Here is a 14,371-nt window from a genome sequence, read left to right on the forward strand (position 1 = left end):
ACATTGAAATCGCAGAAAATTCAAGGTGCTCCTAAAGTTCACCCACTGACGTAAGAATATAAAATTTTCATAATCAGGGTATCAGGTTTTCAGCACTGAAGGAACATTCGTCATATAAATGAATAAACTTCCTCAATAACTACTACAACAGTCCATATAATATATAAGTCCACAAAATTATGCAAGGAAATAAACAGCAGAAAAAATAAGAACAAAGAAAATGTTTTAATTATACACATAGTAGACAATAAAATGAATAATGTAAAGCAAGGTCAGAAGCACCAGCAAACAACAAAGTTGAGAGAACTTTGCATATTATAATACAATAGGGAACTCTGGAGTTTTAAAGAGCACCACTTTGTTAACAGCAGAAATAACTAGGGGAGGAAAGTACCTAATCCAGTAAAAAGATCTCTTTTTTATATAGTTAAGGTAGAAAAAACTGTCCTGTTTGCCAATTATATACATGCTTTCTTATTCCTATCTCTGAAAATCTTACTTACCTGAAGTACTACTTTCTTCCTTCTATTGTCATAGATGTTATATAGATTTAAACAGTTGAATTAAATTGCTGCTGAACAATGAGTTAAATAAACAATATGCTAAGCTTCCAGAAAATAAAGAGAATCACATGAGACTTTTACTACTTTTATATGCAATATGTGAGTCCCTAGAGTTCAAAGGCTACAAAAGAAAACAAAAATCATCTTAAGATTAAAATAAACCCTAAATGAATTTGCAAAAATGACCTTAGAAAATCATTACATATTAACATAGTTAATTTCTCCTACTGAAACGTAGAAATCAGCTTGACTCTCATTCCACACAGGAAGGAAACTTGAACTGAACCTTAAAGGGTGAAGATGAACTGAGCAGGCAAACAAAAATAAGTTATACATACCCCAGAGGTTAAGAGCTCAGTTTCACAAGACTGCCCCCACTTCAGAAACCAACACATGTCAGGGATACCCACAATTCTGAGCAACTCATTACAAAGTCAAGGTTTCCTTTCTAAAACCCCTTCATTCAGGTTTGATACTTTGCTAGAATGACTCACAGAACTCAGAAAAGTACTTCACTTACTATTACTGGTTTATTATAAAGGATTCAACTCAGGAAACAGCCAAATGGAAATAATTACACAAGGCAATGAATTGGAGGGGAGGGGTTGCAAGGGCAGAGAAGCTTCCACACCCTCTCTGAGCAAGTCACCATTCCAGCACTTTGATGTGTCCACCAACCTAGAAATTCTCCAAATCCCCAGTTTGGGGGGTTTTAATAACGTTTCATTCCCTGAGGCATGGCTGATTAAATCCTTAGTCATTGGTTATTAAGTTAATCTCCAGACAGTTTCCCCTCCCAGGTGGTCGAAGAGTGGGGATGAAAGTGCAAACTCTTGGTCTTGAAGGTGACCAGTCCCTATGCTGAAGCTATCTGCCACTTTATTCAGCAGCATATAAAAAGACACTCATCACTAGAAATTTTAGAAGATACTGTGTTTGGAACTCAAGACTGACTATAACCGAAGATGTTCCAATCAACCCCATCGCTCAGGAAATTATAAGGGTTTAGTAGCTCTGTGCCAGGAACTGGAGAATGAAGACCAAATATGTATATATACCTTATTATATCACAATATAACATATGCTATCTTTAGATTCACATCTTGGGTTCTCAGAACTCATTCAAACCACAACCCCTATACCATATTTACACTGTTTAAAGTTTACATTCTGTCAACCTGGGAGATTATTTTAAAACAGGAAGAACCTTTGGGAATATAAATTTATTTAGTATTTTACAGATCTGTGCCAAAAAACTGCACCCCTTGCCCATACCCTGACACCCAAATTTAAAAATGCTAGCCCAGACAAATTAATAAAATATGCTATTTCAATTTAAGAATTACCTTTTAATATATTAAATTCTTTCCTTGCTTTAGAAAGGGAATCCTCTGCAATGCCCTTTAAGAAAGAGTAGAATTCCTGTCCATAAACTACAGACCAAAAGAGAAAAACTAGTCCCATCTTCTTTTTTGTCAAATTTCTCATTTACCGATAGTATTCATTCAATTTTCCATCAATCTCCTCCTTATTCATAATCAAGGTATATTGCTGGAAAATCTCTAATTTTTAAAACATTCCCCTTTCACCTATTATTAAGTCCCCCATGATTTCTGCCTAGTCATTCACAAATTGATGAATACATTGTTTCTACAACATGCTAGAAATACAAGGATGAAAAAAGAATCATCCTGTGTGCCTAAGAAGTTGACAACTTAATAGAAAAATTGTAAACAACTGCAAAATACTGTGATAAAAGATAATGGTATGTTCAGAGCACTAAAAAAGCAATGTGAGGGAGAGATTAATTCCACCTGACAGGGAGAAAGGATTAAAGAAGACATCTGTGACATATGAATTAAGCCTTAAAGATCAAAAGGATTTTGTTAGATGAGGTTACAACAAAGAGCATAAACCATGGCAGAGGAATAGATAAAATAAACCATGGTATAGGGATAAAAGTATATCATGGAGTTCCCGTCGTGGCGCAGTGGTTAACGAATCCGACTAGGAACCATGAGGTTGCGGTTCGGTCCCTGCCCTTGCTCAGTGGGTTAATGATCTGGCGTTGCCGTGAGCTGTAGTGTAGGTTGCAGACGCGGCTCAGATCCCAAGTTGCTGTGGCTCTGGCGTAGGCTGGTGGCTACAGCTCCAATTCGACCCCTAGCCTGGGAACCTCAATATGCCGCGGGAGCGGCCCAAGAAATAGCAACAACAACAACAACGACGACAACAACAACAACAACAACAACAAAAGTATATCATGTGCTAAGGGACCGGGAAACAACAACAACAATAACAACAACAACAAAAGTATATCATGTGCTAAGGGACCGGGAAATTGCCTAACTCACCTAGACTTAAGGTGAGAGGGAGAAGAAAGGCAAAGCAGTTCCTTCAGACCACTGCAAAATGGAACTCAGGTTAATTCTTCATTTATGTAGCCCACAACATAAATGGGGGAACATGTTTCTCTGACAAAGACCAATCCCCAAGACCTTAAAGAAGAAAACCTGAAAGATCACCCACCAGAAGAAGGAAAATTAAGAGAGGAAAGTATAAAAGGGAAAAACAAATCTGTCTCCATATTGGATATATTTTTTTGTTTTACCTTAAACTTTGCATTCTCTTGCTTTTGCTACAAAAATGCTGCCTTACAACCTTAAATATACAGGAGAACCCATTCTCAAGGGTGATGCTTAGAGTTAAAACACTCTTCTATTCATACATAGATAATAAGTTGCAGAACAGAGAAGTTTGTCTTGTTGGAGGTTTACAGGAACATCATGACCTGACCTATGGGGACAGATGCAAGAACAAGGACTAACACCAAGAAGGTTTTAGCAACCAACAACTCCCCATTCTCTTTTAATACAAAAGAAGCCTAAATTCAACTCAGGTAAGATGGTTCTTTGGGACACTAGTCCACCATCTTCTTGGTCTACTGGTTTTCTGAATAAAGTCACTATCCTTCGCCCAACAACCCACCTCTTGATTTACTGGCCTATTATGAAGTGAGCAACACCAATGCGGACCCAGGAACAAAAGCACTTTTTCTAAAGACTAAGTGGGAAAAAGAGCAGGCCCTTTCACCCAAATATCTCCCTACTTACCCAAGTTCTAATTTTTAAAAGGAAATCAATTTGAGTACAATATATACTTCAAGATATTTTTAAAATAAAGTATAAAAGTATCATCTGTATATTGTCATGACTCTCTCAAAGATATACTTAAAGTGTTAGATACAGTTCAATTTTGTCTCACAATTCTTTTCATTATCCAACCCTTCTTCCTGTGTTCGAAAACTTCCACAAGTTTTATGTGTTTATCTTTCTTCAGTTTTCTCTTCAACTACCCAAAGAAACTAGTGTGTAGTGGTTAAGAGTGAAGACCCAAGACTCAAACTGCTTAAGTTCAAATTCCAGCTCTGCCACTTTCTAGCTGTGTGATAATGGATAGTTAACAATTTTCACTTCAATATTCTAATCTAAAAAGTGGAGATGAGGAGTTGCCACCATGACACAATGGCATCAACGGTACCTTTGCAGTGGCAGAGACATAGGTTTGATTTGTGGCCCAGGCAGTGGGTTAAGGATGCAGCACTGCTGCAGCTGCGGCATAGGTTGAAGCTTTGGCTTGGATTTGACCCTTACTATATTAATATACAGTAATTATATACTATAATTAAATATTATATAAACCGAAGAAAACCAGAATACAAAAAATAGACTTTTTTCTATGAAACAATGTTGGATGCTTTGGAAAGACTCCATAAAGGTAAAGAGCTTTCAACAACTGCTGTTATATTAAGGTGACTTAAAAATAAGAGGAATTATTTACTGTGGTACAGTGCATTAAGAATCAAACTGCAGAGGCTCGGGTTACCGTGGAGGTGCAGGATGGATCCCCATCCTGAAGCAGTGGGTTAAAGGATCCAGTGATGCCACAGCTGTGGCTCAGATTCAATCCCTGGCCCAGGAACTTCCATATGCTTCAGATGCAGCCCCCAACTCCCAAAAAAGTGAAAAATAATAAAAATCTATGATTTGTGCACTGACACAAGGGTCTTTATATTCTTGTTCCATGTTAAAGCAAAGTTAAAAATGGTTTATTGGAAGATTACAAGTAATTTCAAACAGGGGATTCCTATCAAAGAAAAGGCCCTGTCCTATACTGACATGTATAGTTAAAAGTTTTAACAAAAGGAGCCAAGTTTTTGTTTTGCTTTTTAATAGGAAAATGGCTCCCAATTATCTACAAAATAAAGTCTAAACTATTTAGGCTAGCATTCAAGGTAACAACCTACCTCTCTAACTCTTATGACCTTAACTAAACATTTCCATATCCATAAATATGGATCTTTAGCAAAATCTCAGTGTACACACCATGAGACCTGGAACCTTGCCTGTCTTGTTCTGCACTGTATCTTTAAGAACTGAACAATGCCTGACACAAAGTACTCAAGTATACGTTGAGTTAACATGTCATTTAGCATACAAGCTAATAATTAAGGCTAGGTATGGATGAGATTACCCAAAGAAGACATTCAACTTGTTTGATTTTACTTTTTTTTTCTTTTTGTCTTTTATTTTAGGGCTGCACCCATGGCATATGGAGGTTCCCAGGCTAGGAGTTGAAGGGGAACTGTAGCTACCACAGCCACAGCAGCACCAGATCCAAGCCTTGTCTGTGACCTACACCACAGCGCACAGCAATGCAGTATCCTTTACCCATGGAGTGAGGCCAGGGATCAAACCTGTGTCCCCATGGATGCTAGTCAGATTCGTTTCTACTGAGCCACGACGGGAACTTCCATTCCACTTTTTTTAGAGCTCTTTGAAGATGATGAGACCTGTGAACCAACTTTTCCTGGAAATACGTACATGTTTAAAAACACACTCAATTTTGCATACTATTTCAGGAAATACACAGACCACATAATAATACTTACGCCTGCATCCATCAGGAGTTGATCTCAGGATTAATCACCACTATTAACAGATTAAGGCTAAGGAAAGAACCACTAGGGACATAAAAAATTAAGGAGTTGGGAGTTCCCGTCGTGGCGCAGTGGTTAATGAATCCGACTAGGAACCACGAGGTTTCGGTTCGATCCCTGCCCTTGCTGAGTGGGTTAACGATCCGGTGTTGCCATGAGCTGCGGTGTAGTTCGCAGGTGCGGCTCGGATCCCACGTTGCTGTGGCTCTGGCATAGGCTGGCGGCTACAGCTCTGATTGGACCCCTAGCCTGGGAACCTCCATATGCCGCAGGAGCGGCCCAAGAAATAGCAAAAAGACAAAAAAAAAAATTAAGGAGTAAATGGATATAAAGCACTAAACCAAGCTGCGAAAAGTAATGAGAGCCTTAATGCTAAGAAACCAAGGAAAGGATTTTTCATAGCAGGAATATTCTACAATGACAAATGTACTATAGATATACAAAACTAATATTTTAGACCCAGCATTAGGTCTCCACAGAAAAGGAGATAAGCATGGAAACCAAACTGTGGTTGTTTGAAGGCCTGAACAAAAAGAGAAGTAGAGACAGTGAGCATATACAACTAAAATCTCCTCAAACATTTTTAATAAATATTTTTTTCAACAAATATTCACTTTATGCCTATTTTAGGCCAGGCATTGTGCTAGGCATCCTATCCATATCCTGTCCAAATAATATATTCTCAAGAAACTTGACTACACCCTCCTTCAACTCTCTTTCCCACCTCCAAACTCTTAATAACTCCTCTATTTAACAAACATCAGTAACTTTCAGCTGCCTAAGTAAACTACATACCTACTTTTTTTATAGAGCCCAATAAAAACTAAGAGTGTTAGACTTAGTATATAAGTTTTTTATAAGTATGTGATACATTTTCCTATCATAAGAATCATACTACTCTTGGAACTAACCATTTCCATGACTTTTTTTTTTTTTTTCTTTTTTTTCACCTGCACCAGCTGCACCTGTAGGTTCCTGGGCCAGGGATACAATTTGAGCCAAAGCTGTGACCTACCCAACAGCTACAGCAACATGGATCCTTAACCCACTATGTGGGATCAAACCAGTGCCTCCACAGAGATAAGCCAGATCGTTAACCCATGGCACCACAGCAGGAACACCCTTCCATGACGCCATTCAATGGAATTCTTAAAAGAACCTAGATCCAACTGACACTCCCTCCCCAAAATATCTAAACAAAAAAACTATTCCTAGAGTTCCCTCATGACTCAGTGGGTTAAGGATCTGGTGTTGTCACTGCTGTAGCTGTGGTTATAGCTGTGGTCGAGGTTTGATCCCTGGCCTGGTAAATTCCCTATGCCACAGGTGCAGCCAAAAAAAACAAAAAACCAAACAAAAACAAAACTATTCCTGAGGGTCTTCCCATCATCCTCTCTGAAAGAAAAATCTGCAATACTCTTTTCTTAAAAGTCTGCTAAGGAGTTCCCATTATGGCTCAGCAGAAATGAATCTGACTAGCATCCATGAGGATGCAAGTTTGATCCCTGGCCTCGCTCAGTGGGTTAAGGATCCAGCATTGCCATGAGCTTTGGTGTAGGGTGCAACTCAGATCTGGCATTGCTGTGGCTGTGGCATAGGTCAGCGGCTGCAGCTCTGATTGAACCCCTAGCCTGGGAACCTCCATATGCCTCGGGTGTGTCTCTAAAAAGACAAAAAAAAAAAAAGAAAAAAAAAATCCGCTAAAATAGGACTTTAATTCTACTCATTAATAACATTAATTCCAAAATAAGAAAACTATATCCTATTTGCTGAGTTGCCTAAGTCTAAGATACAAAAAAAAATTATTCCAACATTGAGAAAATGACTCACAGTCTTTTGTGAAGACTTATTACAGTTCATTTTTAATCCCACTAACAATTCATTCAGTCACCAGATTACTGAGTTTCTCCAATATGTCAGACATTAGAACAAGAGAGGCCTGGTCTCTCATGGCACTCTAGGAGAAACAAAATCTTTAAACTTAACACAACTGTACTTCAATAGTATGGACACACAATTAAAGAACCAGGGTTAAGTTTTGTTGCTTGTCTGTTTTTGTTGTATTTTTGTCTTTACTTTTTTTTTTTTTTTTAAATTTTGGTGGAAGGATGGGGAATGGCTGGGGGTAGGGTGGTCAAGAAAAGCTCTCTCAAGTATGTTACCTTTGCAGGAAATTCTGAGAAATGATAAAGTATAACGGGAAAAAAAGTAGAGCAAAGAGGGAAGAAAATTATCAAAAGGAATAACTTGTGTCCAATCCTAAGACAAAAGGAGCAGTGCATATTTAGGGAATTCAATAAAGGCCAGTACAACCACCTCATAGAGTAAGGGGAAGAGTAGCTTAAGATAAAGCTGGAGGCACAGGCAGGAGCCAGATCATCTTTTTATTTTTATTGTTTTGTTTTAGGGCCACAACCAAAACATATATAAGTTCCCAGGCTAGGGGTAGAATCAGAGGTACAGCTGCAGACCTATGCCACAGCTCACAGCATCGCTACACCCCGACCCACCGAGCGAGGCCAGGGATTGAACCTGCGTCCTCATGGACACTAGTCGGATTCATCTCTGTTGCACCACAATGGGAACTCCCCAGATCATCTTTTCATATGTACTTAGTTTAAAAGAACTTTAACATATGTTTTCCCTTTTGTTCCTCAACAAACTGTAAAGTAGTTATTAATCTAAATCTTTCAATTATGTTGCTCATTTTTAGAATTCCCACAGGGTAAGGTCACCCTGTGGTAGTTACACATTTATCCACTCATTGCCTAAGACTATACATGATACTATCATCCAAGAAACTTATACTGAACATACCTTCAAAATAGCACTTTCTAAAAAGCATAAAATATTTGAAACATTTTTAAGAGCATTAAAATATCAACCACATTATCATCCTGATACCCACCTTTTAAAACTACGTATTTACAAGTCTGTCTTTCTCCTAGACAGTGAACTCCCTGAAAGCAGGGACTGTGTGTTACTTAAATTGATATGCCCAAGATCTAGTACGGAACACAATGATTTTAATGTACAGGTAGAAACAGTGGGTTCACAGTATGGGAGAGGCCACAAAACCAATAATAAATCATTGAATTCAGTACCAGTGTAAAGGACTTTTACCTTTTCCTTTTCCCATCATTGTTTGCTACTTTGTACTCTGGAGAGATTTACTCACCATTGAACAATCAGTCCACGTGTTATCAGGTCATTGTTTAAATATCCCAACAATTAAGCTATTAAAGTCTACTGTTAAATTTTAGAAATATACATTTCAATTACACAAATTTCATGCCTTAGAGAAACTCACGGCTCTTCTCTTAAGCATGCATGCCTCCCACTAAAATTCCTGCTCTTAGAGAACTGGTCCAGTTTGCTTCCAAATTTAAAGAACACATTCCATCTCAGATTAAACTAGAGTATGGAAAGAAAGTCCTTCATACTTCAGCACATGCCCCGAATAACCAGCTCTTTTCCTCTTCAGAAAAGGAATTACTAGTAAGAAACAAGAAGGAAGTAGTGTTGTGTGTGTAAATGTGTTTTGAGGAGAAATGGGACAGGGAATAATTAAAAAGGGGAGAAATCAGAAACCCAGGTTTTAAGAGAGAATGAAATGTAAACAACATGTAGAAGAATCAGCCATGTTCAAACGTTTTCAACACACCTTTACTGCAGAGAGTTGTAACCCTTAAACGGCACTTAAAAGGCTTCTACAGGCCCTTTATTTTGGCGGCTGCAAAGACGCTTCAGCAGGCAACTACCCCGCCTCCTCCGCGCCCCCCAGCAGCCACAGGAATTGTGTGACAACCCCAGCCCGAGGTCCCTGCCGCCTAATAATGGAAGCTTCCCTGGGCCCCTGGACCTGCGCGGAAGTGGGACGGTCAGTCAGTCTACGGTAACCACAAGCGGTGGGAACACCGCAACCTCCAGCCGGTGGCCAGGCCAAGGAAGAGGTCAGCCTCCACTCCACCTCAGACACCACCTCAGCTCGGCCAGTCCAGTGCCGAAAAGACCCGAGAATCCAAGTCTCTTAGGACAACAGATATTCCCGAACCGCTTCCCACGGCTTTCGGTCTTTCAGCTCCCGCGTCGCCCGCAGTTACCTTCCCAAGTGACATCGTAAAGCTCCGAGACCTTCGCCATCTTCTCAGAACCTGGAGGCAGCGGAGTGAGAGGGCGGGGAGACGAGGTCACGTGACCTGCGACCGGGCGGTGGCAAATTTCGACACCATTTCTCATTGGTCGAGAGAGCTAAGGGGGAGGGATCCGCCGCGCATTGGCACGCGGGTCTGCGAAGGGGCCTTTGGAAAGGAGGGAGGGGCTAAATGGGCGGTGCGCTGCGCGCTCTGACTGTGATGACGCCAGGGCTGAGCCGCTGTAGACTGCTTGCGGTGAGGTGTGGGTTTTTACCATGAATCTTTAACAAATGCTAGGTCATTAATGTGTGCCGCTCCAGGTTTTTAATTTTTTTTCCTACGTTAAGTGTATTCATTCTCTTCCTGCTCCCTACTCAGTACCTTGTTCTCGTCATGACCCCCTGCGATGCAAAGTGCTGCGTGAATCCCTTGCCTGTCCCCAACTTTTCTTCTTTCGTGATGGGATTCACTTTCTCTTTCCTTTAATGTTAGGCTAGAATCATAACACTTCACAGAGTGTTCGTTAAATCTCTATGAGGAACTCAGCAGGATTCTTTTTTACATAATGCTTCTGTGGCCTGAGGACTTACGGTGTTCACGTGAATGGCTTCCTACCAACTTAAACCCTTAGTTAAAGCTCATCCTGGACCACTGCCTGCCTGCCACTCTAAATTTGAAACTGCATAAAAGCAGCCAGTATGTAAGTGCTTGTAAATAAATGAAGGACTGAATGTATGTACGAATGAAATGGTCACAGGCCCACAGTCTCTCCTCTTTAATCTCACGGGAGAGCCTCCAGGCTAATTGCTTTCTGGAATTTTTGGACTTTGTCTCCTAGAGCTAGGGAGAAATATCTGGGGTGGAAGTAAAAAATTAGAGAGTCTAAGGGTGTATTTAGTATTTGAAGCAATGAGAACATATTGTGGAGGGGGAATATGTAAAGTGAAGAAAGAAGGCTAAAAATCCCTGTGTAACAGGTATAGGTAAGGGTCAGTGAAGAAGAGGCAATCAAGATATAAGAAAGAAGGAAAACAGTCATATCCCCAAACCAAAGTAGGGTTTTTTTTAAAAAAGGAACTACCAGTGGTGGAACCTGCCCAAGGGAAGTTGTCTAAGGGTAGAAAAGACATGAATTTATAAACTTGGATAAAGTTCTGGATAAGCATCATTCTCTCCAGACTAGACAGTTTATAAAAACAAAACAAAAAACCCTTCGTGGAGTTTCCTAGTGGCCTAGTGATTAAGGATTTGGCATTGTCACTGCTATGGCTAGAGTTCCATGCCTGGCCTGGGCACTTATGTATGCTGCTGGTGCCACCAATAAATTAATTAACTAATTTTAAAACTCTCCATTCAAAAAATTAAAAACCCTCTACTTAGAAGTTCCCATATTCTGGAGTTCCCATCCTGGCTCCGTGGTTAACAAACGCTGGTAGTATCCATGAGGACTCGGATTCTATCCCTGGCCCTGCTCAGTGGGTTAAGGATCCGGTGTTGCTGTGAGCTGTGGTGTGGGCCATAGAAGCTAATTATATAGATATGAAACGAAAATATCTACCTTGAGTTTTCATCAAGATTAAAAGACACTTCGTGATGTTCTTATGGAGGTAACAGTCCTGCGGGTATAAATACTATTTATGTGCTGATGATAAAATCCAGCAGTCCTTAATTCTCTCCTGAAGCCCAGTTCTGCTTTCTTGACATACTCACTTAGATGCCTAATATGTATATCAAAGTTAACATCTCTCTAACAGAACTATGGATTTCTGCCGCACGTCCCCTGCTTGCTCTTCCCCATCACAACTGATCAAGCCATCCACCTAGTGGCACAAACTAAAATTCTAGGGTGTATAATTGATTCTTTTCTTTACCAACCCCACTTTTCCAGTCTATCTGCAAATTCTGTGTTTTATACTTCCAGAACTTTTCCCCAAATTCGTATTTTTTTTAATCTCCAATGCTACTGCCTAATCAAGGCCACAACCATCTTTCACCTGTATGATTGTCATAGCTTCCTAACCACCTTAGTTTGATTCTTACTGTGTAAAATCTCTTTCTCGATGCAGCAGTCCTACTGGTTGTAAAACAACAACAGCAACCCACAAAAGTCCTTTGCTTACAGCTCTCAAATGGCTCTCCCTAGCATAAATATATACACTAAAATGCTTTTTCATGGTTTGCAGGGCTTTACTCAGGCCACCTCCCTCCTACATTTCTTACCCCATCTCCTTCCTGCCCTTCTATCTCTTTCACTAGACTGCAAATATTTTTTCTAAAACATGCCAAACTCCTCTCTGCCTTGGGTCTGGCATTTGCCCAGAGTGGGTAAGAGCCCAAGGGGTTGTCTTTTAATGACTTACAATTGGTATTAACAATTACAACTAATTGAGGTAGGAAATATTTTCTAATCATTTTAACTAAATGTCTTTGTAGCTAGCTACTCTTGTCTATCAGGCAATAAACCATATAACATTGAGTTAAAAGAGGTCAATATCAGAAATTTTGAACTGGAAACTAGAATAATTTCATTTTAAACTTAGAAGGCAGTTCGATTTTTTAGAACAAGATTTGTCAAACTTTTTTGCCTGCAACTCACATTAAGGAATACATTTTACATCACATCATATGCATTCATATATTTAAAGCCAAAACAAAATTTTGTAAACTAGCCTTCTAATGTGTCTTGTTCTTTATATTTTCTATTCTAATTGAGTCAATTCCATTTTATTTTATAAAAAATATTAGTTGTGACCCACTAGGGGTGGTAAAGTGTCCTATTTTTGAAAAATACTGGAGTTCCCGTCATGGCTCAGCGGTTAACAAATCTGACTAGGAACCATGAAGTTGCAAGTTCAATCCCTGGTCTCGCTCAGTGGGTTAAGGATCTGGCTTTGCCGTGAGCTGTGGTGTAGGTCACAGATGCGGCTTGGATCCCGCGTTGCTGTGGCTGTGGTGTAGGCTGGCAGCTACAGCTCTGATTAGACCCCTAGCCTGGGAACTTCCATATGCCCTAGAAAATACAAAAGAAAAAGAAAAACACTGATGGACATTGTACATGTTTCCTAATCTGAGGCCCTTAAATGAAATAATATGCTCAAGTTGTTGATACTAGTACATAACAAAGCAACTTCTTAAATTCAGTAAACCTTATGGCATTTATAAAATGGACACGTACTATGGAAATTCATATGGAGGTGATGAGTTGTTTAGATCACAGATGAAAGATGAGATGAAATAGTTACAGGAAAAAAGTCACCTTCTTTATAAGTGAAATATGAAATATTTATAGGAAAAATGTTTGTACTCTCTGAAGTGAGAAAAGTGACTATCTGTTCATATTTTATAACTTTTTTTTTTTTGTTTTGGTCTTTTGTCTTTTTAGGGCCACACCTGTGGCACATGAGGTTTCCAAGCTAGGGTATAATTGGAGCTGTGGCTGCCGGCCTACACCATAGCCATAGCATCCAAGCCATGTCTGTGACCTACACCACAGCTCACTGCAACACCAGATCCTTAACCCACTGAGCAAGGCCAGGAATGGAACCCCCGTCCTCACGGATGCTAGTCAGGTCACTAACCACTGAGGCACAATGGGAACTCCCATGTTTTATAACGTTTTAGATGTCCAATAAAATGTGCTTTCCTCAGACACTCAGGAGAAAGCTGGCATGTCAGTGACAAAACATCTAAATTCTTCTTTAACATTTTATGATATTATACATGTAAATTTAAAAAGAAATATCTTTTATAGGTAAAACCATAACTATGGAAACATAAACATCAAGCATACTTTCCGTAAATCCACATTCACAAATGTTCTCAAAGTTTTAGCTCTCACCATCTTATTCCTTTGAAAAAGAAGAGTTTTCATTCATGCATGTTAAAAATGTTTAATCCAGTTTCTCTGATTGAACAACTGTCAAATATTGGTGATAAATATCAGGAAACGATTCAGGCAGCCAAATATTAGATTATGCATGTCTGACACCATGGGAAGCACTACTTCATTTAATGATCTCAAAAGCAGAATGAACAAGGTACATGAATGTAATCTATTATCTGTCTTTTTAAAATGTGAAGCTATCTTATGATTTTTATTTTTTTCCTATGAAATCATGTTTAAATAGTTAGGATAACAATACATCAGAATAAACTAGGGTCAGAAAGGAATAACTTCGACTAAGCCCACATTTTCTTTGAGATGGGATAAGCTTTGATTATTTATCAAGCCAAATTGGCCCACAAAGTGCTTTAAAGTGCTTCTTTTTTATTTTCATAGTTTACTTAATTCAGTTAATATCTTCAGACATTATGAAGGACTAAAGCAACTTCTTTTTTTTTTAACACTTTTTTTTTTTTTTTTGCCTTTTCTAGGGCTGCTCCTACACTAACTTTTATGTATTTATTTTTTTTGGCTTAAGGATCCCAGGCTAGGGATCCAATCAGTGTAGGTTCCCAGGCCAGGGGTCGAATCAGAGCTGTAGCCACCGGCCTACGCCAGAGCCACAGCAACGCAGGATCCCAGCTGCGTCTGCAACCTACACCACAGCTCACAGCAACGCTGGATCGTTAACCCACTGAGCAAGGCCAGGGATCGAACCCACAACCTCATGGTTCCTAGTCGGATTCGTTAACCACTGCGCCACGATGGGACTCCTAAAGCAACTTCTTAA

At 39.5% G+C, this 14,371-nt stretch overlaps 1 protein-coding gene across 7 annotated transcripts in view; it reads right to left on the bottom strand.

The window, feature by feature from the left end:
* Positions 1-9,879, bottom strand: part of EMC2 (ER membrane protein complex subunit 2) — a 54,636-nt gene extending 44,757 nt beyond the window's left edge. For 4 of the 7 annotated variants that reach the window (XM_085021863.1, XM_021089015.2, XM_021089020.2 and 1 more), the window contains exon 1: positions 9,666-9,718. In XM_085021863.1, coding sequence (XP_084877989.1) covers positions 9,666-9,705 — 40 coding nt within the window. In that variant the 5' untranslated portion in view covers positions 9,706-9,718. Of the gene's footprint in view, positions 1-9,665 lie in introns of all 7 variants that reach the window. The other 3 variants (XR_014843481.1, XM_085021865.1, XM_085021866.1) reach the window with 1 other exon arrangement.
* Between the last annotated feature and the right edge of the window lie 4,492 nt (positions 9,880-14,371).

This window comes from Sus scrofa, chromosome 4, assembly GCF_054392235.1.
Source record: "Sus scrofa isolate SSC_HxYL_T2T_F1_AM1 chromosome 4, Sscrofa_HxYL_maternal_Yorkshire_Landrace_v2.0, whole genome shotgun sequence".
NCBI classification, from domain to species: domain Eukaryota; kingdom Metazoa; phylum Chordata; class Mammalia; order Artiodactyla; family Suidae; genus Sus; species Sus scrofa.